Consider the following 26,622-nt stretch of genomic DNA (forward strand, 5'->3'; position numbering starts at 1 on the left):
AGCAACTGATTGCACTCTGTATATATTTGATCTGTACTATTTTAGTGGAAATGTTAAGAAAGAAATGTGTTGCCACAGACACTTATCTCAACATTATTTTTACTTATGTTGCATAATTTAAATGATAAATGATCATAGACATGTATAGCTCTAAATTCTAAATTGTGTTCAGATATAAGACATGGGGAAAAATCCATAAATAATTTAAACCCTTGATTACAGTTCAGCAGTTGGTAATCTAAGTAAATATATTACTTTAAAAAATCTACAACTTCCTATAAAAAAGCCAATAATAAAATATTACATCTCAGTCTATGACAATTTATATCACATAAAGGCAATTCCTTTAATACTACTACTAATAATAAAGTATTTTAACAGTTCTAGAATTTTTATTAGGCATAGCCTTTACGGAAACCCACCACTGAACAAAAGCAAATTCATTCTGTAAGCAGAATTAATTATACTATGCTTTTTAATAAATCATACAAATTATTATCTATAATTGAAAATGCATTGTAATGATATGTATGATAAAATAATAATAACAAAAGTTTTGTTACATACAAATACAAATTGGTATGTTTGCAGACCACTGGTTATTTTCTTGACAAATGATAGATTTCTCTCCGATTAATTCAAATCCAAACTGACACTCAAATCTTAAAACATCCCGGTTGGAAAATCCATCCCCTTCTCTGATACCATACAGTGGTGTTCCAGGATCCCCACAGCTTTCCTTTTCAATTTCTGTTGAAATAAAAAAAAATAATAATAATAATAAAAAAAAAAAAGAATTTACTTCTAGAAGAATAAAACATATAGTATAAGCAAATGAAGACTTCACATAACACCCGCTGAAATGCACCACTGAGTTTGATTCTATGCTCTAACTTCCTATTGAGGAAATTCTGTGTAAGGATTTTAGAAAAATCAGAGCTCTTTGTGTTAATAGGGCACTTCAAATTAAAATCAAATGAGCAAAAATATTTCTATTTACTTTAAAAAAAAAAAAACAAATTAGGCAATAATAGTATCAAGCAAAATACTATTTGCATTACTTAAGCATTTAAAATTACTGACTGAGACCAGTATCCCACTCTGTCAAACACTGTCCAAATTCCAATACACCTTAAATTAATGAAACAATGAAATAGGGGGGGGGGGAGGAAGAGAGAGAGTAGGAAGAGTCCTCAGAAGGTCTCTAGGCCAAGCTCCTGCTCAAAGCAGGCTCAGCTCTGAGGTCTGACCAGGTTGCTCAGGACTTCTTTTCCAGTCAGGTCTTGAAAATCTCCCAGGATGGAGAGACAGTTGTGGGCAATCTCTTCTACTGCTTGACTGCCCACATGGGAAAAACACTTTTATGCAGTATGATCTTCTAATTTTAATGGCCATTGTCTCCCATCCTCCCATCATATGCCAATGTTAAAAGCCTCTGTCTTCTTGATAACCTTCTCGTTAAGTACTGTCAGGCTGACATTAAGCCTCACTTCTCCAGGTTGGGCAAGCTGAGCTCCCACAGGCCCTTCTCACAGGGCAGGAGTTCCAGTCCCCTGAGCACCTCTGCAGCCCAGTTCCAGTTCCCTGAGCACCTCAACAGCCCTCCACTGAACTCAATTGATCTCTTGCTCCACTCAGTCGATATGTCCCTCAAACCTGGATGCAGTCTAATGAATGCCAGGTAAACAAGAATAATCACTTCTATCAATCTGTGCTGATGCTATCACCCTTTCTCTGCTGCCAAGGGCCTTTCTGAAGAGACTTTCCCCACCCAATGTTGCCAGGAGTTATTTGTTCCCAGGTGCATGGCTTTGCACCTGACCTTGTTGAATTTCATTGAGTGACAGCAGGCACATTCTTCTGGTCTGTCTAGGTTCCTCTGGATAGCATCCCTGTTTTTGAGCACATTCAACTGTTTCAGTTTTGTGTCATCTGCAGACTTTGTGAGAGTGCATTCCATAGCGTCTTCACAGTCCATGACAAAATGGAAGATGACAGAGTATACTCCTGTAGTATTCTTCTTGCTCCTGGTATTCAGGTACAGTATTAACTACATTAACTACTAACCTCTGTCCTTTCATCCAGTCTTACCACCACAACCACCTTGGGAATTTCACACATCTGGTTATCTTCTTCCTTCTGGTTATCTTGCATCCAAGTCAGGACATTATATTTACTACTTGGGATGAGTGGACAGAGTCTAAAGCCCCAATAAGGTTGGCACAGGCAACATCCACTGCTCTCCCCTTGTCCAGTGATCTAGTGATTTATTATAAAGGACAAACAGAGTGGTCAGATGCGATTACCCTTGGTAAATTCATGCCGAATGTTCCCATGAATGTTCTTTATGAAATGGCTTCCAAGAGGACTTGACCTGTGATTTCCCTAGGAGTTTTAATAAAGATGACCAGGCTGCAGTTGCAATTGCGCAGGTCAAGTTTCTGCCTTTTGTTGAAGATGGGTAAAACCTTTTTCCAGTCTTTGGGGATATCTCCTATGCTCCACAAACTGCCAGAGATGTTAGAAAGTGACCTTGCAAGAAGATCCCACAGCTATCTCAGCAACCTTGAATGCAGTCTGTCATGTCTCAGAAACTTGTAGGGAAATTGTTATGCTCAAGGTATGAAACTTTGGTTCATCATCATATAGATTCATCATCTATAAACACAGAAAAATTGTACATAGGTAATAGAGATTCAGGACAAAATTATTTTCTCTGTCTAACCCAATTATCACAAACTTCTTTCACAAGGGGTCCTAACTACAAAAAGGACATAAATTTTAAAATAAAATTAATGCATAATGTGCATTAGCAGTAGCAATAAGTATCCCTAAACTGTATTTTGAACATTTCACTTTAAGAACACTTTTTTGAACATTTCACTTGCTGTCAGTTATTCCAGGTTTCCACATTTGGTATTTCAATTTTCACTCAACTAAGTTTTCTAGAGTCATATTGTCATCAATAGAAGCCTCATTTCTGAAATACTTCTATTATTGCTCTGAATACAACTGAAACATGACAAAATCAAATTTATAATGTTAATTTCAACAAGGCAATTAAAAGAAGTTGAAGATTTGAAGACTGACTCTTCTTCTAGAGGTTTGAAAGGTTTTTTATTCCATTTGATTAAAGAAAAATCAAACCCAACCAAAAAATCTAACAAAGCACAATAAATATCAACACTTATTACATGTATTTTTTCAAACACTCCTAGGAAGAGGAGAATATGACTCATAATTAAAGAAAGATAAAAAAAAGGTTCAGACTCTCGCGCCAAAATATACAAATAATATATAATAAAGGTTAGAGCTGGTCTGAAGAAAATATCCTTAAAACATCCTAATGAAGACAAAAACTCTATCCTCCTACCTGCAATGTTGATGAGACTGTGAATGTCAAACTGACAGAATATTCAACTGTTGCCAAAGGGAAAAAATCTAGGCTATCCTGGGAAATTAATAATAATCTAAGTACCTCAGTCATTTCATATTTTGTTTGGGTAAACAAATATATTCTATAAATATTAGTTCTCCAACAAGTAATTACATCAGGTAACATTATGTAGTTTTCTCACAGAATATATGATAGACAGTAAATGTCTTTATATCTACTTCTATGTATTATCTTCTGGGGCTACTGTTCTGAAATAGCTACACCAATGGTTTTCTCTAATTACTATTTTATACTAAGTATACTAAGAGTTTCTATGTCTTTTTGTCACTTTTAATAAAAACATAATGGACTGAAGCTGATACAGTGAGCTTGCTCATCTTGTCTCCTACCAGACATTAAGAAGACTTAAAGGAATTGATTCTGCATTTCAAAAGATCTTATGTGGAGTATAATTATTAACAAGAGTAAGTTGGAAAAAAAAAAAAAAAAGTATGTCACGTATTTATCTTATTTATGTTATGTATTGTGTGAGAAAGCATTCATAAGTTCGTATTTTTTTTCACTTTTATAAATGGCATTAAGTCGAAGAAGATGTTATTTAAATGAGTTTTAAATGAAATAAACTATCCACAAGCTCAGTTTGTAAGTGTTTACATTTACAGCAATATTTTCTTTATTACTTTAACCTTTTCTGCACACCTTGCTTATACTCTACAGTCTAAATTTCACGTTGGTATCAGTTCATTTCTGAATTTTAAACAGAACACTTTTGTGTCATTACTTAGTTCTTCCTAAGAGTAGAAATGATAGCTATTTGTTGGATTTAAGTGCAAACAGCTTTTGGATTTGTTTGGAGAATGGCAATGATCTTTCTTCGAAACAAAAAAAAAAACAAAAAAAAAAAACTGCTTACTGGGCTTTTGTCAGATAATCACATTTTCAGTAACATGATTTTAGGATAGAGTACTATTATAGCTTTGTTTGAAATCCCTACAAGGGATAAATGATATTCAGATTCACAAATTTTGCTGCTAGCTCTTCAAATCTGTTTCAGCTTCCCTGAACTGAATATGTTTCAGTAACTCCTAAAAAGTTAGTTTCAGAGCCTGACAAAGTCTCATTTCTTGTTATGAACAGGTTCCTTACTGAAAAAAATAAATTTGTAATAAAGAACATACTTCATGGTTGTTTAAGATTATCACAATAGACTTTAATACATTTCACTGAGTAATGCCATCAATAAAATTTATTTTTTCAACAATATATAAATATAGACAGATATATATGACATAGATTGAGAAGATAGAGATAGAGATTAGATAGAGATATATAGATATAGACATATAGATAGGTATAGGTATAGGTATAGGTACAGAGGAGAGAGAGAGAAAGAGAAGAAACTTCAGTATGATTCACCAAACAGACAAGAGAAAAAAAAGGCATTATGGGCTAATATCCTGGAATATAGCTGCATTTAAAGAATCTACCTCTGTAACTTTTTGACAAAAAACGTCACAGATTATAATACAGGTTTTCATACAATACATACAACATGTAACAAAGTTGCAATTTACAGCAGAAGTTGTTATAACACATTTTAATGTTTGTTGTTGTTGTTGTGTTTGTTTTTTTTTTTTTTTAATTTTACTAATATTTTAGTATTTTAGTAGTTTTGTGTTTTAGTACTATTACAGGATATTGGATAGTATAACTGTTTGAAAGAAGTCTGTTACATGTAATGACTAACTTCGAAAAGTCAAAAGTCATCTTACTTCTCAAGCACATTTTTGCACTTTATTTTATATTTTGGTTACTTTATATTTTTATATTTTGCTTTATGTTATGTTTTATGATTTATTCTGCTTATTGAGATTTGCAGTTCACACTAGATACAATAAGAGATGGCTAGGATGGATTTGTCATTTTTCTGTGGTCACTACAACCAACTTAAAGTTTTATGATCCAGAACACCAGGATAATTATTTGTGCCTGAGAAAAAATGACTTATCATAATATTATTTCCATTAGATCATTCTTTCCTTCTTTGTTAAAACAAAATTAAATTAAAAAGCACCTCTATGTGTAATAAGAGTTTGATAAATGTGTTAATAATTACTCAGGAATCTCAGGTTTAAAGCTATTGATAGGAGCAACAAAAAATGCAATCAGTTTGTTTTCAGAAATTATTTCAAAACTCCACAGAAAAAATAAAAGTCAAAGGTCATGGCTGGTTAAAAATTCTGTTGATATTATAATATATATATGCTAATGCTTATTATGCTTATTATAATATATATATATGCTAATATATATGTGCTAATGCTTTCAGCATAAATCTTTCTTTCCCCACTGCTCCCGCCCCCTGTTTCTGAATGCCAGTGACTAGGGAGAGGGAAAGAGGGAAGGGAGTCAGCTGGAACAAAAATGTTTTGTGATTTTTCACATATTCCTTCAAAGTCCACTGTACCATGCGGAACATAATGACATGGAAGGGAATTAAAAGAGGCATGAGCTCTTTTTTTGTTAAAGACTAAATCTTGTTGGGATTGTTTGGGATACCCTTTGTTTTGGAAACTTGATCAAAGAAAGCTGCTAAGTCTACGATCCCAGTGCACTGAATCAAGCTTATAATTGCCAACATATTTTCTAACACCAAATATCAAAGACAGAATCACAGAATCAAGGAATCATCTAGGTTGGAAGAGACCTCCAAGATCACCGAGTACAATCTCTGACCTAACACTAACAAGTCCTCTGCTAAGACAAATCAATATAGAAGGAAAAAAAAAAAAAAAAAAAAGGAAAGAAGAAAAATTACCATTTTTATTGGGCATCTTACTGAAGGGTTCCATACATTTCCAGTGATGCACTGAAAGGGAGAACCCAAAACTACAGTACCTATTAGTACAGTGATATCAATTAAGGAATGTTCTTTTTCTCTTATTCTCTGTCTTTCTGAAGGACAGGCATATTCTGGAGGTGACTAAATGGTCCTTGGGGAAAAGAAATAGTCATTTACTACACAAATGCATTTTGACAGAGGGCACTGAAGTTAGACTTGTCTATCTTACCCTCCTGTAATTCAAGGGTAAATAGAAGAGGAGAATGTAATTCTTATAGGGGAAAACAATTCTGAAGGAAAAGAGATTACTGCTGCACAGTGAAAAAGTACATACTGAAGATGTGAAATGACCTCAGCAGAGACGCAAAGAAATCTATAGCACTTCATGGAAATATTAGTCAAAGACCATTTAGTATTTAACAACATTTTAACACAGTGTCCATTTGTTGTTTCACTGACCACATGAATGGAAGTATGACATTATTATTATTATTATTATTATTATTATTAATTATTATTATTATTATTAAAATTGAATTAAGTACATACTATTTGCTGCAACAAAGCATACTGGATTAACTAAATAATGGTATATGAAAAGGAATAGCTTTGGTGTTTAATTCAAAAAGAATAAAGCTGTCTGATATTTGAATTTTCTACAGCAAAAGCTGCAAATATTCACCATCATATATTGATATCTGGCATTTTGCAAGACAATGGGGAAAAATCTAAATGATCACACTTTCAAGCACAAAGGTGTATATATACCTTTGAATAATTTAATATATTTATTTTATTTTAATTTATTTTAATATATTTGCACAATTCATATATATGTACAAAACTGAGTACACTTTATATATCTAAATTTGGTTGTGAAATAGGCATGCTATTGTTTCCACTGTGGGACTTGCATACTTGAAATCCTAGGAAAAGATATTATTATATATTTGCACAACTTCTGACCACAAAGCACAAAGGCACTAGTAATAGTATAATTGCCTATCTTATCTTGAGCCTTAGAACTTAAATCATACAGAGAAAAAGCACTCAAAAAGCAGCAAGCCAGAAAATAGTGTCATTTGGGATGATACAAGCAATGTTAAATCATGCCACATGTCTTCATAGTATCTATCTTCAAGAAGAATAATCTTAAAACTATGTAACAGGCAAATAATTTTGAAGCTATTTCAGCAAGATTTTAGATTTTGCTTTCCAATTTACATAGGAAAAGATTAGATGAGACTTAGTCATATTTGCATGAAATAGAGTTTAGATATTGCTATGATCAGCCAACAAAACAGAAAGCAATTTGAATGATGTTAATGATTACACATTCTCCTAGATATTACCATGTCCATATGCTACTTCAGGTAAAGGAAACTGTTTTGGCTGTTAACTACTACTGTTAAAGCGTAAGTACTTTTATAAGCAAAGGATGGAAGCCATTTACAAAAGAAAAGGCTCCAGTGCAGTGTGATTTTTCAGTTGTATATTAAAGGTTATCAACACACTTGCTGCACTTTAGCCATCAGAATTTTTATGCAGATTTCATGTCTTAGGTATGTCTAATAAATAAAAGAGTTGCCACACTTTCCTATCCAGAACACCTATTGCAATGTATTTAGCCTCAATTCTAATTACAGTAGGTTTTATGTTTTTGGGTTTCATTTTGGTTAGTTTGAAAAAAGATTTGCTCTGATGTGTGTAGTGGCAACTTTCCTAGGAAATAGCAAATGTAAGTGTAAGGAATTAATCCTGCACTGCATGCAAATACTTATGGTCTAGAACATCTGTATCAAAATCAAGAGACGGTACACTCCACAGTGCCTCCAGCTGTACTGCACTGCCCCAGAGTGAGCATGTTGTAGCACTTTCTTTGTCTGTGCTGCTGGGTGCCCTTATAAAAGAAACAGGTATGCAAAGCGAGGAAAAGAGAGAGGAGGTGCTTTATGCATGCAGCCAGGTCTTCTCCCTGAATGGATTCACAAGGTGATAAACATACAGTGTTTTAAGTAGAACACCTGTTAACACCCATTTAAGTAGAACACCCATTCTGTGATTTTGGAGTAGTCTCTGGAACTTAATTTAGGAGGGTATTTTTTCCACAACTCTTTGAAATACATATTGAAATTTACAGACACCAGTCTTCAGGATGTTTTAAAAATTCTCTTAGCACAATACTGTCTTCATAGTGTGTTATGTTAGCTCTCATTAATACAGTCACTTCAGCCTGGAGAAACTGCATTTGAGTGTTATTAACTAACTTAATTCTCCTTGTCCTGATTGTTTCTTGTCTTTAGCTGGACTAAAGATGGATTACTGGATAATTTAAATAAAGTTTCATCCAACTATTAACATTTTTATTTTAAAGGCTGAAATACAATCCCATGTTCAGGAGTGCTTTATCACACAGTTACATTAAAAAAGCTTCGATAAACACAGCAAACACCTATCAATTTCTGCACCGCTCCCTAAAATGTAACTTTTAATAGCAGACAACTATGTTGTGAATTTTACTTATGGAACTACAGAAACTAGGCAACAGCAAAAAAGAACGACTGAAAAAGTAATACCAACGAATCTTATCATCATCTGTTGTCCTTTATGATAACAGTTCCAATAAGAAGACACAGAATATTCTACAGTCCACAGATCACTACTTGGTCTGTCAAAAATAAATCACAATGCAAGTAGAATCTGAACAAGTATTCTCAATTAATAAAATATTTGCAAGAGAAGTGCCAGAGCCACAGAAATATTCCAGGAAGAAAGATGCTAACAAAAAATGAGTAATAACTTTGGAATATATTTTTCTAATTCTTGACTTTGCAGGTCTTTTTAAAGGAAATGACAACAATAAAACACAAGCAACAGCTATAATTGCATTTGCAAAGTATATACTTTGGACATGGTAATAGTCACCATATGCAGAAATGACTGAGATTGTTTACAAGGCTGCATTAAGCCTGAAACCCATTTATTAGCAGTTACATAAACTCAATAATTTCTGTCTTTGAATCTTCTTTCTGTAAGTGGATGGGGTATAATATGGTGATTCTCTTTCTTCATTTTAAAATAAGAAGGGTTTTGTTCCACAGACGAAATCCCTCGATTTCAATGAGAAAAGTATAAGCACATTGTTAAAAACCATACAGAGAATGAAGGTGAAGAGAATGTCGTCCTTCAACGCTTGCAAAGTATTCTGAGACTATCAAGTCATGAAGTATACTATTTTGCTAATATGAGAAGCAGCAGGAAACTCATCTCTGTCACTGCTGATTTGACTAAGGCATTCCACTGTCAGCTTTAGAAAATCTTTGGGGAAAAAAAAGAATGTTTTAATAGATTCAGTAGCTTCATCTCCATCTGCCAGGATGCTTATGAAGACCATATAAATGAAAACAGATGGTTTCAAGGGATTTTTCTGCCATTATACAAGTAAAGCAGACCTGTACATACTCTCTTCACCTTTTTGTTCTGCATAGTACTGCTCTTTTTCTTCTTAATATGGTGTTTGCAGATAGATGTCCAAATGCAAGACTACTAAAGCTATCATCCAGAATTCAGCTCTTCACACATCCATAAGTTATCTGTTCACAACTGTGAATTTATTCGAAATCGGTATATCATCTGTAGAACTTTCAAATCTGTTGCTGTTTTTCTTACTAGTAATATGAAGTAGTATCATTTCTGCAACTCTTCTTTGGTAGAATTCAATGAATCTTGTCTTCCATTGCCTTGAAAAACTCACGATGATTATCTGCATTAGATTCTGAATATATGCGTGACTATACAATACCACTAAGGTTTTAATTTGGTATCATCCTTAACATTCTTAAAAGTTTGCAGTTTTGCTGACCTAAACATCTAGTCAGGATGTGAGACTATTAGTTCCAGCTTGCTTTTCTATAAGAACATTCTAAAACTTCCCTTGGGTCTTGTCAGACCAGTGCCAATAGGAAGAAGAAAGAGAAAAGTTAGTGACAAATCTATGATGAAGGCATCACATTTTGGATGAAGCAACAATCCAAGATCAAGGTCATAAAACAGAATAAAATAAAAAGCCTGTAGAGAAACAGGCTTTATATATATATATATATATATATATATATATATATATATGTATGTATGTATATATGTATATATGTATATATATATGCATATATATATAAATATATACACACATATATAATGTATATATATATATATATAGTCATTGTTAGCCGTTTATATATATATATATATATGTAGCTGTTATATATATGTATATAATAAAAATACGTGCTGGACCTATAACCACAATTTTTTTCTTGTGTGCTGATCTACTCACATGGGAGTAACAACATGAACACTACAAGTAAATTCCTGCACAACGCTGAAAAAAAAAACAGTAGTTAAGAGAAAAAGACAAAACACCATGAATTTCACGGCTAGAATTAGACAATATAAATTATACAGCCAAAAACAATTATAATTTATAGTAGGGATCCACTACTGGCAAAAGCTAAGCCCATCAGCTATACTTGCACCACCCCTGTGACAACATATTTAATAAAGGGTTAAAAAATACTGCACAGCAGCTGTGAGGGAATGAGAAAATGGGAGAGAAACAGCTCTGCAGTCAGTGAAGATGGAGGGGGAGGAGGTGCTCCAGACATGAGGACAGAAGTTCCCCTGCAGCCAATGGAGAGGACAATGCTGGACCAAGCTGTCCCATTGCAGCTCATGCTGTACTATGTCAGAGAAGATATCAACACTGCAGCCATTGGAGGACCTCACACCACAGCAGGTGGATATGGCCTGAAGGAATCTGCAGCACATGGAGAGCCACAGGAGCAGACTCAGAGCCAGAACTGCAGCCCATAGAGACAAGAAGCAGGTGGTCTAGCAAGAGCTGCAACCTATGGGATACTCATGCTAGTGCTGGCCATTCCTGCAGGATTGCACTCCATGGTACAGACCCTTGCTGGAATAGTTCTTGAAGAACTGCAACCCACACACAGGACCCACACTGGAACAACTTGTGATGGAGTGGAGCAAAGGAAAAGTGTAAAGAAGGAGCAGCAGATAAGTATTATGAAATGACCACAACCCCCATTATCTATAGTGTGCCAGGGGAGGAGAGGGTACAGCAAAGAGAAATCAGGAATGAAGGAGAGAAGTTGAATCTGGGAAGGAAAGAGTGTGCGAGGCAAAAAGTTGATTTTAGTTTTATCTTTGTTTCTCACTGCAATACTCTGCCATTAATTGGCGATAAATTAAATTAAACTTCCCTGAGATGAGTCTGTTTTGACCATGATGGTAACTGGTGAGTGATCTCCCTGTACTTAGCTCAACCCATTTGTTTTTTTCACCTTATTTTCTTCCATTGTCTTGCTGAGAAGGGAGCTTGGTGGGCACCTGGCAACCAGACGGTATCCCACCAAAATGTTGCATCTAAAGGTTATTGTTGAATGTAGATTTTTTCAGGTTAAAAATTCAGTACACTCACCACACCCACCCCCCAAAATAAAGAGAAAAATAGAGATTGCTGGAAGCTCTAATTAGATTACAGCTTGGATAAGGATGAAGCTCTCAGGGATTTTAGTATCTGTAACCTAAATCCTCTTAAAGAAATGAGTAAGCATATGCAAATTAGAATTTTGCAGACTGAATCTGGTTAGATATTCTTCCACTTGCCAAATTTCAGGGAGCTGATCTTATGTGCAGAAATGCTAGAACTTATCAAAAGGGTTGCCAGATTATATTTAACGGCTACAAAAGAATGTATTTTCCTGAAGCCATGTTCTTCAAAGCTACTAGTGTGTTTTGCTTCAATCTGCCCTTAAGCACTACAAATGAGACATCCATCAAGTACAGATAATTTCAGCCCAAACAGTTCAACTTTAAATTTTCTAAAATAGTAAAACATAGATTAAACAAACTGGGTTTTATCTTACTTAGGAAAGGATGATTCAACTCCAAACTAATGCATCAGCCTTACCCATAATATGTCTTATTATTTCACTCTCTATTATGGTTAAAATACATGTTAGAGAGAAGATATGATTTGTATACGTGTGGGAGAAAATTATGTAAAGTTAAGAAAAATACTTTCCCACTGTATAAAATAATGGCAAAGATATTGCTATGACTGTGTTCCCAAGACTTTTGAAAAGATATTGAAATACTAGAAAGATGGCAATCTGATGATGAAAGTTTTCCAACCCATGTATTGATATAAATCTCAGTCTATAAAATGTATGATTTATTTTTAATGCACATTTGAACATGAGAAAGTCTCAGAAATATCTAAAGAGTCTGAAACAGAGGTATAAAATTCCAAACTCTGCACATGCAATTTAATAGCAAATATTTTAAATATTAAAACAATTAATGACAGAAATCAAAAGTTTAGCTTCTAAATTGTAAAGATGTTCATCTGACAATTTAATGCTTTTTTAAACTATATGTTCCAGATCTTCTGCAGGCCATTGAACATACCCATCCAACAAAGTACAGAAGCACATCAGCTAGTCTTCCTTTTTCCCCTCTAATGTTCTCCTCCTTAGGCTGAGGAGGATCGAGTTAGAGATCATTTAGGCATAACTCAGGTTATGCAACCGTGAGTGCTGAGGAAGCTGGAAGATGTCTTTGAAAGGTCATAGAGAACAGGTGAGATGCCTGAGGATGGGAGGAAAGCCAATGTCATCCAGTCTTCAGAAAGGGCAAGAAGGAGGAGCCAGATATCTACAGACTAGTCAGACCCACCTCCATCCCTGGAAAGGTGACGGAGCAGCTCATCCTGGAAGTCATCTACATGCATGTGGAGGTTAAGGTGATCAGGACTACTCAGCATTGATTCACCAAGGGTAAATCATGCTTAACCAAACTGACAGCCCTCTATGATGGAATGATTGGCTGGGTAAGCGAAGGTGAGCAGTGGATGTTGCCTACCTTGACTTCAGCAAGGCTTTTGGCATTGTCTCACACAACATCCTCAAGGGTAAACTCAGGAAGTGTGAGTAAGATGAGTTGACAGTTAGGTGGATTGAGAACTGGCTGGATGGCAGAGCTCAGAGGATTGTGATAAGCAACACAGTCTAGATGGAGGCCTGTAGGTAGCAATAGCAATGTCCCCCAGGAACCAGTATTGGATCCAGTCTTGTTCAACTTATTCATCTGGATAAAGAGACAGAGTGCACTCTCAGCAGGTTTGCTGACGGCACAAAACTGGGAGGAGTAGCTTATATACCAGAATGCTGTGCTGTCATTCAGAGGGACCTGGACAGGCTGGAGAGTTGGGTGGAGAGGAACCTCTTGAAGTTCAACAAAGGCAAGAGAAGGGTCCTATACCTAGGGAGGAATAACCCCAAGCCCCAGTACAGGCTTGGGGCTGACCTGCTGCAAAGCAGTTCTGCAGGGAACAAACCTGGAGTCCCTGTGGACAAGTTAACCATGAGTCAGCAATGTGCCCTTGTGTCCAAAAAGGTCACTGGTATCCTGGGGTGCATTAGGAAGAGTGTTGCCAGCAGGTCAAGAGAGGTGATACTTCCCCTCTACTCAGCCCTGGTGAGGTCACACCTGGAGTACTGTGTCCAGTTCTGGGCTCCCCAGTGCAAGAGAGACCTGGAGATCCTGGATAGAGTCCAGCAACAGGCTATGAAAATGACTAAGGGACTGGAATATTTCTGTTGTGAGGAAAGGCTGAGCAAGCTGGGCCTATTTACCCTGGAGAAGAGATGGCTGAGAGTGGATCTTATCAATGTATATAAGTATCTTAAAGGGAGGGTGCCAAGACAATGGGGCCAGACCCTTCTCAGTGGTCCCAGAGGTGACCCTGCTTGAGCATGGGGTGGGTTGGACTAGATGATCTTCCAACCTCAGCCATTGTGTGATTCTGTGATTCTCCCCACTCCCCTCCCATGAAATATACTGAACTTTACTGACAGTTTATACAGCAGGTAAATGTAAATAATTCATTATATTATTATAATAGAATAGAAAATAACATCACAAAATAACATCAATGTTTCAGCCTTCCAGACTGTCTAAAAACAGACTGACTTTTAAGACTGACTCAAAACATTCTAAAGAGCTTTTTATAACCATTCATTAACCTTTCAGTTTGCATTGATCCATGGTACAGTGCATTTGTCTGGATTTTAATACATAGATCTCTCAGAAGAAACCCGCACAATTTTATCTTGGACTAAAGAATACTTACTACAAGCATCATATTATGAAAGGCCATTTGCATTGTTAGTAAGGCTGAACTGGTAAAAGAAGAAGTAGAATTTATAATCCTGATTTATTAAGAAAAAATGAACTAAATTCCGGAAAGCATTATAAATAGGGTTCAAAAAGCTGGGCATAGAATCTTACAGCAAGAAAAATACTAAAATACAGTTAGATTAGAGAAACAGAGATAACTGTAAACAGAGAATTCAGTGCTGCCATGCACATCTAGTCAATGAACTACAAATTTCTACTATTACTTGTAAAAATGTTTAGTATAAGTACTGAAGAAAAGCAGACATAGTTTGATGAAGTATGACATAACACCTCATATAAGAAATATAAATGGGAACTTCTATTGCTTTTATATATACAGAATGTCTCTCAAATAATATGGCTGCATACAACCTGGTAATGATTTTGCTATATCAGGACATTTTAGACTACCTGAAAATATTGTAGGAATCTGTCTGGATTATCTCTTATGAGCAACCTGAAGAACTAGTGTCCTTTACCTGATTAATTAACTTAATGTAAAAGTAACTTATGACATTTTCTGACCATTCCATACTGGATGAAAAAGCAGGACACAATGCTTCTACAGTTTATAATCAATGATGAATTTATTGACCAAAGAATATATCAAATGATTAGAGAAACAACTAAAAAACAGCATAGTTGAAAGCTAACATGTATGCAGCATGAATGACTAAGGAATTAAATCTTGGAATGAAACAGGAGGTGCATTAGAATAACAATGCAGGAACAGACTAACTGAAAACATTTTAAAGTTTGTTATATAACTGCTCATTAACCTTTCAATTTGCTGCTTACCTGTCCATACCTAATTTGTCCATGCTATGCATACTGGGTAATTTTATATTAAGCAGAGGTGTTTTCCACTTTAAATGGGTAATAAGAGTATTGTTACAAATTTACCAAGAAGCGCTACAGGAAACTTCAGTTTTGCTATTATAGAAGTCACTAAAAAAAACACCATCAGAAAAATCAACATGCCACCTACTGGGATATTTATGACACTGTTACTACACCATTTGACTTGACAGATATCAAACGCCCTTAAAAAGCATTAAAGAATGCATTGTTAAAAACTCTGAATCTTCTTAGCATTGAACTCATCTATAAAACAGACAAAGAAGAAGAACAAAAATAATATTCACCATTGTATGGAGTTAGATAAATCCCTGACAGCAATACAAGATTACTTTGTAAATAGACTGTGCAGATTATTCAGAGATGAGCTTCAGTTGTGTGAAATAGCACTGCAAGCCTTTCCTGATCAGATGAGCTACATATTATTTTTGAAGCAATGCAAAGGATTGATCATGAACAGTCAAATGTATCTAGACCGTGTGCTAACACAATGTGAATAGTGGTATCTCTGATTATGCACCTGGGCCAGTACTTTCTCGACTCCACAGGAAAAACACTGAGAAAGACTTGCACCTAGAAGAATTACCATCAAAGTGCTTGAAGATGCAATAACTTTTATTCAAATTGTGTGCGTATCGTATGACAGCCCAGTTAAAAGGATTCAAGCATATGACTATGAATAGACTGATGGACAGAAAAATTACTTTAATCTACCTATTACTATTTTCATGCACCTATTACCCATTCCCCTGTGCCACTTGGGGGAAGGAGGTAGAAAGGAGGGGTGGGGGAGAAGAGGGAGGAGGTGGTTTGAGCTTGCTTTTAGTTTCTCAGAGCTCTAGTCAGTAATAGACAATAAATTATATTTATCTCCCGATGCTGAGTCTGCTTTGCCTGTTATGGTAATTGGTGAGCAATCTCCATGTCCTTAGCTCAACCCTTGAGCCTTTTTTCATCGTATTTTCTCCCTGTTCTCTTGAGAACGGGAAGTGAGAGTGAAGTTGTGGCTCATAGCTGCCTATCAGCATGAAACCACCACAATGGCCCAACAATCTCAAATACCTTATACCAATTCTTCTAGAACACTGAGACTACAGCACAAAAATTAGATGGAGATGATTACAGAGTCATTATTTCAACTGGTTTGCCAGCAAATATAATATACCAGGGCCACAACAAACTCTTAGAACAGAACAGCACTTACGCAGCAATTATGCTTACTGTCAGAGCTAGATATTGAAACAACAGCTGATAAAAAGCTCTGGTTATTTTCCAGTCTCACATCAAGACCCAGTGATTCTGTTGCCTTCACAGCCTGCTCCTTTACCCGACCCTTATTTAGGTAAAACATTTAATTGACTTTGTAGGACAATTTAAATAAGCCACACTTGATTACTGCCTTGCTCAGAAATAACATTTCTGTCACTACCTCATTTGCTACTGCATAGTTCCACACTTCTGAGAATTATTTTCAGAAGAGATCAAAATCTGAAAGTTAGCCACCAATGATTCAAATATCTTCTTAGAACAGGAAAGCTTTCTGAAGACAAGTTGTTCTAGAAGATCACCAGTACACTACTTCCAAGCTAACATAGATATTGAAAATCTCACAAGAAATTTGAAAGGAAGTTCAGAAAACAAAACTCAGATAGGAAAGCTTGAAAGGGCATTCACTTCAGATTTTCTTCAGTATTCTACATTGGTAGAGGCTTCTTGTTAAATTATACCTAGTAATTTCTCCTACCTCTGGTAAAAAAACAGTAAGTCAAGAAATGCATCTAAGTTATTAGAGAGTATTTTTAAAATGCACTAAATATTTAGTAAAGGTGAATAATATTTCCTTCCAACCTGACAAGTTCAGCAACAATGGAGTTTGGCTGCTGAAGGCCACCAGATCCATTTTAGGTAAAGCAGTAAAAGAAGTTACTAAAACTGAGCTAAAATTAAAGGTGTGTACTACAGAACAAAACTATTATACAGCTAGCTGCAGCACAATTTAAAATAAGAATAGCCAAATGCTATCCTGAAGTAATAGAAAGGATGTTTATCAAGCACGTTTTAAGATGAGCTGCTCTGATGTTGACTAAGTGCTACAAAACTGTAAAGAACATTTTTGAAGTCTTTATTTTTGTCCCTAAATTGTCATATAACATGATTTCACCTGCAGCTGGTTATTAACCAGCATAAGAAAGAAAAAAGGAAAAATTAAAAAAAAAAAAGAGGAACTTGACCAGGTTTTCTCTTCTGACAGGCATCAGAAAATTATTTGCTTCCCCCATAAGTATGCACTTCTCAGAGTGAAGAAAATTTTGCCTGTACATCTCTCTTTTAGGAAGAAATTTAATCCTCTCTTATCTATCGCTTTGATCCACATACTCCAAACATAATTGTTTAGGATTGTAAGTTGGGGACAAGTTCTATTTTCTGATGCAGCAGAATAAACTACTCCCTGTTTTGGAGGAAAAATCACAGGAGAAAACAGCATAAGACAAACACTCTAGACAAACAATAGGCATTGTAGCCAAGAAAAACATGAAGAGACTTTGCTAGGAGTGGTCTAAAAGAAATAAGAAACAAAAATATTGGTGAAAATTATTATTTTTCCAGTGAACAAACCAGGTCTGGACATGCAGCATTCATTGATCTATCTGCATAGACTGTCCTAAATAATATATTAAATAATAAGTGATATAATAGTTCTGAGGGTAGGTAAATATTCTGCCTCACCTTGTGCAAATTTTATACGCTTCTGCATGATATATAGATCTTGTTGTTGCAACAAGTTGATATTTGATGCATTAGAATTTTATTAAAAGTCCTTAAATAACTAAACTTTCATATAAAGTTTCTGGGTCTTAAAATATTGTTGGGCTTCAAAGCGATTCTGGACAGGGGTTATAGGGTATCATCCAAAAATCAGAGGTAAAAGTTTTGTCTGTGATTAACATTCCAGTGCCAGTGTTCCTGACCTTACCAGTATATCATCCTAGTTAGCATACCTTACTATGATGAATCATATCCTATTAAACTTACTCTCATGTCTTGTGAATACGGAGTAGACACCCAAGCATATATTTCCCAAAGTGGGAAAGCAGCAAGAACTAAGTGTGTTTGAGACCAGACTAAGTACTTCATAACAAAGGAGGTTTCCTTTCAGTGTCAGAGCTGTATTTTTAGCCTAGGCCTGAACCCAGTGCCCTACTCCAGGAAGGTTTAGTCCAGAGACTTCAAATCACTGTCTTTGTACCTGAATTAGGGTAAGAATAATCATGTATGATTGATGGATAGCACCAATTTCAGCTGAAAGGGTGAAAAAACATATCTGAGCCTGGAGAGGAATGGAAATGGGTAGGCCATATTCAGTTTGAATACAGTCTTTATTACACATAAACTTTTTTTTGGGGGGAAAAAAACACTGGAATCAAAAGACTCACAATAGCCTTCAATAAAGAGGTACTGGATTTACAGGCTATTTTCCTTTCTTGTGACAACTCTTTTTATTACGCTATTCAAAGTTTGCAGTTGCATTGACTATAAAGTGTTCTGTTTGCATTGCAGAATAGCAGACTTACTTAAAGAGTATCTTAATTTATAAACTGATATTAAATATTAATTTATAAACAGGCAATATACATTGCCTGCCTTATTCAGGCATTGTTTTGATCAGTCACCTGGTCAATCCCATCTACATCAATCTGTCAGATATAAAGTGCAGAGTTCACACTTCAGAAAAATTTGTTATAGTTGTCCTAAAGCTTGCTTAATGAAAAACAAATGAATAAAACAAGCAAACAAAAAACATCACTAAACATAATTTTGATAAACTGGATCTACTTTGAGCAGATAGAGACCACAGGCAGTATATCCTTATAATACCTTAGAAATAACCAGAAACCCGTAAAAGAGCAAATTCAGAGCAAATTATTTTATAAACTGATTGTCTAGTTTCTTAGATGAGTACAATACTCAAGAAATCTTCTATTAGATCACAAAAAATATGCCAAAAATATTGTAGATATACGCTACGAGTTATGTGAAAACGTACCAAATACCCAAAAGGTAGGGCCTCAACTACCTCATGAAGTTATATATCAACACTGAAGCTAAATCATGCAGTCTGTAGTTCATGGACAAGGAGACTAGTCTAACCCAATGAAAGAACTTAAATGATAACATTCTTCTACAAGTTAGTCAACACAACAATAATTAGTAGTTATTTATTTATTTTTAAACTCCATCCAGTCATTGGAATGGGAATTTATTAACGAAAACAGAAAATTTATGTTCTTAGACAATATTGGATTTTATAAAGAAATTGATAAGGAATCCAACATTTCTATTCCCGTCTTTAAAAAATGTCTTTTTTAATTAAAAAAATAAAATAAAAAAAATCCCTACAGTCGTATTTAAAATCAGGACACTCAAAATCAACCCAAGCAACTAATTAGGTTTAAGAATAAACATCCATAAGCATCATTTATACAACTATGCCATAGTTTTATCTGCTACTTGTAATTTTTATTTACAAGTACAGCAGTGAGGTGGGCTGGTAGGTCTTTACAACAAACATTGCCAAGTTATGTCCACATGTATCAGTTTTATGGGAGAAAATAATGTATTTTAAAGTAATTTATGAATCACTTTATCAGTGCCCTTTTCAATGGTCATCAGGACGTAGTATTCAAAGAATAGTAGGAATCAGTGTTCCTGAGACCCACAGGCTAAATAGTTTAAACATACAAAGACAGACTGGTAATTAAATTGATAGGAAACAGACTTAGTAAAATATGTGGTAAAATAAATAAATAAATAAATAAATACATTTCATATTTGTCTTTGCCTTTATCTCATATATCAGTCCAGCTTCTTTATGTCATCTCTTATATTGCAGGTTATAACGTCCCTTTTAAAGCAACATGTATGTGTTGAACAGATTGTTTCCTTCACACTTTGATATTGATAAAGAGCTTATATTTTTTCTTGTTACGTAAAAAAGTATAGCTGGAATTAAAACATGTCTAGACATTCGTGCAGTTCTCCCTACACCTTTCCTTTGTGTATCCTTGCTCACCACAAGGGCACGTACCTCACTATTACCTCTCAAATCTGCTACTTCTAAACCCCTATCGCTTTTAGTAGAAATTAAATTAATTGCTTGGTTTTGCTCTTTTCTCTCCATCTCATGCACCTCTTTGTAGGCAGCTAAAAGATTTACCATCATCTTTTTTTCTAGGTATCCCTTTCTCTATTCTCCATCTATCTCAGCTCCACAATTAAGGGAGAAAGAAAATAAATTTAGGACTATTAAAAACAAAAACAAACAAACAAAAAACAGACTGGTGCACTGATAAACTCCAAAAGAGTTTGGAGTATGTCCTGTCATACTACAGTTCTGCATTATTCATCTGGAGGCAAACTAAATTAAGTGGATTTTCATAGTATGTACAACAAAAAAACTATGAGATTATTCCAGCTTGTCTCAGAACAATGCAAAAGAAATAACGGATTCAGCTGGAACCAGATTTTGAAAATACCATTAACTTAAAATTCTTCTGATCTCCTCATAACTTCTTTTAGTCAGAACTTGTCATCTTCTCTTTTCTCAAGAATGTGATAAGCAACTAAAGCTAGTTTCTCCCAAAACTGCTTTAGTACACTGGGTTTTAGAAGGAAAAAAGCAAACACTCAACCAAAACAAACAAAAATACTAAAAGTGTCCTGAAACACATGGTTGGACTCTGTTAACAGTTGTTTTGATTATTCCAACACTGGTTTTTTTTCATTGTGGGTTTACAACAGCAGAAAAAGGAGGTAAAGATAAAGGTGGCAGCTCATGAAGTACTAACCAGCTTTTTTTAAATGCAACTTCTTTATACTTTTCATCCAATTTCTATTTTCCTTTAATGTTATCAAAATAAGACTGTTCCCAGTTTTTTTTTTTTTCAGTGAATTATATTCCAATAATTAAACATTATTTTTTCTACATGTGCATCATATCTACCTGAACAGTATTATCAAGATCACAGTAGCCTTCAAAGATTCTCATGAGAACCCCAAGCAACAGAACTGCCTAACTCAGATGTCTTACTAACACATCCTCATAACCTATGTAAAAATGTCTCCATAGCCCATGGAAGTTTACACTTCTGCAACAGACTAACATGTCATAAGGCTACTTATGACATGTTACTTATTTGACATTGACATTGCTACTTATGACTTCCACTACTCTATTAATGACTTTATGGTAAAAAATTAAAATCTAATTAAATCTAAGAAAATTGCGAAGAGCTGCCTTTCAGAAAGAGCCATGGATGTGTTGAGAGCTTGTGGGTAAAAACAACAGACACGGAGAAGGCTGAGGTACTCGACAAGTACCTCAGTCTTCAGTACACCAGTCTTCACCTCAGTCTTCACTAGCTATCAGGCTTCCCACATCTCTCAAGTCCCCAAGCATCTAGTCAGGGGCTGGGGGAGCAAAGTCCCTCCCATTGTGAGTAAAGAGAAAGTTTGGGATCTCCTGATGAAACTGAACAGGTACAAGTCTATGGGGCCTGATGGCATGTATACCAGGATCCAAAGAGAACTAACGAATGCAGTTACCAAGCCACTCTCCATCATAATTGAAAAGCCATGTCAGTCAGGCAAAGTCCACAGTGACTGGAAAAAGGGAAACATCACTACAATTTTTAAAAAGGATGGAAAGGAAGACCCAGGGAACTGCAAACCAGTAAGTCTCTCTTCTGTCCTTGGGAAGACCATGGAACAGATCCTCTGGAAGAAGTATTAAAGCATGTGCAAGGAAGTGATACGAGACATGCAGTACAGCTTTACCAAGGACAATTTGTACCTCATCAATCTGATGACCTTCTATGATGAAATAACTGCATCAGTTGAAATGGGAACAATGTCATCTACCTAGACTTCTGTAAGGCTTTTGATACAGTTCCACACAACATCCTGATCTCTAAATTGAAGAGGTATCCACTTTATAGTCTAACCAAAATCAAATCCATATGGAGCTGACTGAATGGCTGAAGCCAGGGAATTGTGGAAAATGCCTCTATGTCCAGGTGGAGGTCCATGACAAATAGTGTCCTTCAGGGGACTGTCTTGGGACCAGTGTTGTTTAATGTCTTTAACAGTGACATAGACAGTGGGATTGAGTGAACCCTCAGCAAGTATGCAGGCGACACCACACTAACTGGTGCCGTTGGTACTGTGGAAGGAAGGGATGCCATCCGAAGGGACCTGGACAAGCTTGAGAAGGGGGCCCACAGAAACCTAATGAGGTTCAATGAATCCAAGTGCAAGGTGTTGCACCTGGGGCAGGACAATCCCAGACATGAATACAGGGTGGGTGAAGAGCTCATTGTGAGCAGCCCTGCAGAAAAGCACTTGGGAGTTCAATGGATGGAAAGTTTGACATGAGCCAGTGGTTATGTGCTTGCAGCCCAGAAGGCCAACTGCATCCTGGGCTGCATCAACAGAGGCATGGTCAGCAGGCCTTGTGAGGCCCCATTAGGAGTACTGCATCCAGGTCTGGGGCCCCCAGAGTAAGAGGATATGGACCGGTTACAGATAGTCCAAAGGAGGGCCACAAATCAGAGTGCTGAAGCACCTCTCCTATGAAGACTGAGAAAGTTGAGGTTGTTCAGCCTGGAAAAGAGAAAGCTCTGGGGAGGCTTCACTGAGGCCTTTCAGTACTTAAAGGGGGCTTATAAAAGAGAGGACAGTGACTTCTTTTGTTCCACAGGCAGATAATGACAGGACAAGGAGGAATGGTTTAAAACTAAAAGGGGGCAGATTTAGATTAGATTTTAGGAAGAACTCCTTTAAGTGTGGGAAGGCACTGGCACAGGTTGCCCAGAGAAGTAGTAGATGCCCCATCCCTGGAGGTGTTCACGGTCAAGTCAGATGGGGCCCTGGAGAACCTGATCTAGGGGGTAGCATCCCTGCCGATGGCAGGGTGTTGGAATTAGGTAATTTTTCAGGACCCTTCCAACCCAAGCCATTCTATGATTCTCTCCTTAGGAACCTTAAAAAACAAACAAACAAAACACCCAAACTACACACATACTGAAAGCATATTTATGTAAATATTATTCCTATAGGAAAGATACAGGATGCAAAGACCAACACACCACGCTAACTACAAGGAAGAACAAACAAACAAACAAACAAGTAAAACAAACAATTTCTCTCTTCAAGAATATAAATCTTGAACAGTAATTGTAAGTTGGAAAATGTTAATTCACCATTTTTTTTTTAATACACAAAACTTTGACATATAAGGAAAAAAGATCCCCCCCAATTTAAAATCTAATTAATTGCAGCAAGTTTGTATGTAGGCACTGACCTACCTCAGTGTCCAGCAAATCCTTTCCTGAATTTAGCAAATTCTTTAGAGATTAGTTGAGATTGACTCTTATCTCAGTTTTATATAATTAAACTACACTAAACCAGAAGTTCCTAAATATGAAAGAAAAAAGAAACATCATAACATCAGAGAAATACCAGCAGTGTCCAGATCCGAAGACACAGATTCTCAAGACTCTGGTATTTTTTTTTCAATTATTTTTGAACGTAAAAACCTCATGTTTATACCATTTACAAATAAAGCCTATTCTTCCTACTTCCGTATATTAATAACTGTATCACTCGGGAGAAGCTGCATGTCCTTTAAGTCGTAAAGTGTTAAGGACGCTACAACAAACAATAGACAATGGGTTAATTTACAGAATGTTTGTGCAGAAATGCATTATCTGCTTCTCCCTTTACCATATAAGATACATATTCTTTGTTTTTTAAACTGTAACTTGCACAGAATTAAACCTAAGATTTCTTCTAAACTAAACATTTCTTCTAAAATCCAAGAAAAGATATAGTATCTCCTCAAAGAGAGAATAAGTTTTGTCAAAGTAAATACAATATTTCTGGATAACATAAAACTACAAGTCTACAGCGGGCAGTATAGTGTTTTAGAGTTTTTTTTCTATGATGAATAAAGCATTAGATGAACATGGTGACAAAGAAAGAGTCAACATACAATTGTTCACAATCACAGATAAACTGAATAGATAAGGCCATGAAGAAAAGAGCAGAAGACTTCAGGACTTAATGAATCTTATTTTAATGACTGTGTAATTTCATCATATTTCATTAGTATCTTGGATAATAGGAAAAAAACGCATACAGGAAAACAAAACACCAGAATAAATAAATAAATAAATAAGACACACCAAAACCCTACATAGCTAAATACTCCTAAAAGTAATTGATGGAATAAGTAAATAAATATAGAAGGAATAAGTAAATAAATACATTTTGGAAAAGGCATTGTAGATCTTTCTTAAAATCCCCACTGGGTAATACATCACTAATAGGTGTGGGGACTAAAATTGTTGAAAATGGAATAAAATTTGACCCACCATCCATCTTTCTCAAAACCAAATAATTATTGATTTAATTGACTTGGCACACTATACATCACTCTTCATATGTCACACTAGATCATCAAGTGATTTTGTTTAGTACAAAGCTTTAGAAAAGATGCCTTGAAGCTTTCAGGTAACTCATTTCTGGTTGTTCTATTTTACAGACATTTTTTATTTTGACAAAATCTACGCCAAGGGCCTAAATTCCCCCATGTGCAGCTTTTACTCATTTTAATTCAGTACTAAAGTAGAAAACAATGCAACACACCATTATACTAAATGTAATGTATTATTTATTACATTGTGTTCATGCTTTCATTTTATGAAGCCTGGACTGTCAGGTTTCATGTGTCCTTTACGTTGATATAAAAAGTTAGCTATAGAGATGGATTTGTTAATATAACAGATAGCAACTGCCTACTGTCCAAGTATTAGTCATTCTCCCAGCTTATAGACACACTGACACAACACACATTTTCAGGATTATTTTTCATTTAATTTCTCTATCTTTCCTGTATGTTTATACATGACATACATACATATTTGCAAGCCTATAGATATTTGGAGGTTGGGTGAAAAATTAGCCATTTGTTGTGAAAATAGCATTAGTAAATTAAGTTTAAATAAATAAGCTGGAACTGCAAAACAATATCTTTATAGACAGCCACAGTGCTCAACGGTTTTGATCAATGCATATGACCTTTTAGAACTTAAATATCATCTAAAAATGCCACATGGAAAATAGCCATAACAGTTTTTCCAGAGTAATTTCATACTTTTTATAGTAAAATTTCAGATTTATTTTTAATTACATTTATTATTTCTTTCAGCATCACACTGCCAACATGAGTTTAGAGGATTTAAAAACAGGTCTTCAAAACTATTGCAATGTATGCAACCTATAGCGATTATGGTTGTATCTATTTTAAGCAACCTCAAGATAACCGTCCAAAACTAATGCATGGTTTTAAGTTATATTATTGACAAGTTCAAAACCTAATAGCTGAAAATGAAACGTGCTTTTATATTTTGAAGCATTCTGCTGTTATTTTCATCAATTAAAATAGGAAGAACAGGTGTAATTCACATTTTTCATCAAATCCTGAGGAAACTTAACTTTACCATTGTCTTAAATCTTATTATTTGACAATATATTTTGTGAAATTAATGCTAGAAATTACAGAGGTTAAGTGACTCTAACCTGTACTGAACAATATCACATTCTACAGTCTCACTACTCCTTGTCAATTTATATTGACTATACATGTATACTGACTTAAAGAACACCTTTTGTTTCCTCAATGAAGTGTTTTTTTGTAATTAAATGTGTATTTATTACAGCGTTTGTTTAGAAGAATATCTCTCAAAGTTCAGGGTGTCAATGTCTTTTATCCTTAAGTTAAGTTATCAGGATGCCACAGTAACTGCACCTTATATTCATTTACAGAATATTAAAATGATGCAAGATAGTCCAACTTATAAATACAAGCCTCCAACAACATGAACAAAGAAATATAGCTTTTACTTGACAAAAATGAAAATAATTCCAGGCATTAAAAAACAAAATCTAATATTACCAAAACTAAGTATATCTATTCTGATCTTTCATGACCGAATGTTAGAGAACAAGATCATTTTACATCATGAAATACAAACTCAAGGAGCAAAAAGCAAGCATTTACATGTTAGATTTCAGGACAGATCTCCAACATAAAAGCACATGTCCGTTCCCTGAAATAAATAAACTCCAAATAGGTAATTTGTGATAGTAACTAGGCTTTTCCAACAAAAAAGGGACTATATTCAGTATCAACTATGCATGCTATTTTTAC

The 26,622-nt window shown here is 35.3% G+C and overlaps 1 protein-coding gene across 1 annotated transcript in view; it reads right to left on the minus strand.

Annotated features, from left to right (window-relative positions):
- The window catches only part of CSMD3 (CUB and Sushi multiple domains 3), a 668,812-nt gene that overhangs the window by 315,097 nt on the left and 327,093 nt on the right, over positions 1-26,622 (minus strand). The window contains 1 exon segment of the mRNA XM_068672527.1: positions 568-750. Coding sequence (XP_068528628.1) covers positions 568-750 — 183 coding nt within the window.

The sequence above is a fragment of the Anas acuta genome, chromosome 2 (genome assembly GCF_963932015.1).
Source record: "Anas acuta chromosome 2, bAnaAcu1.1, whole genome shotgun sequence".
In the NCBI taxonomy this organism is placed as follows: Eukaryota; Metazoa; Chordata; class Aves; order Anseriformes; family Anatidae; genus Anas; species Anas acuta.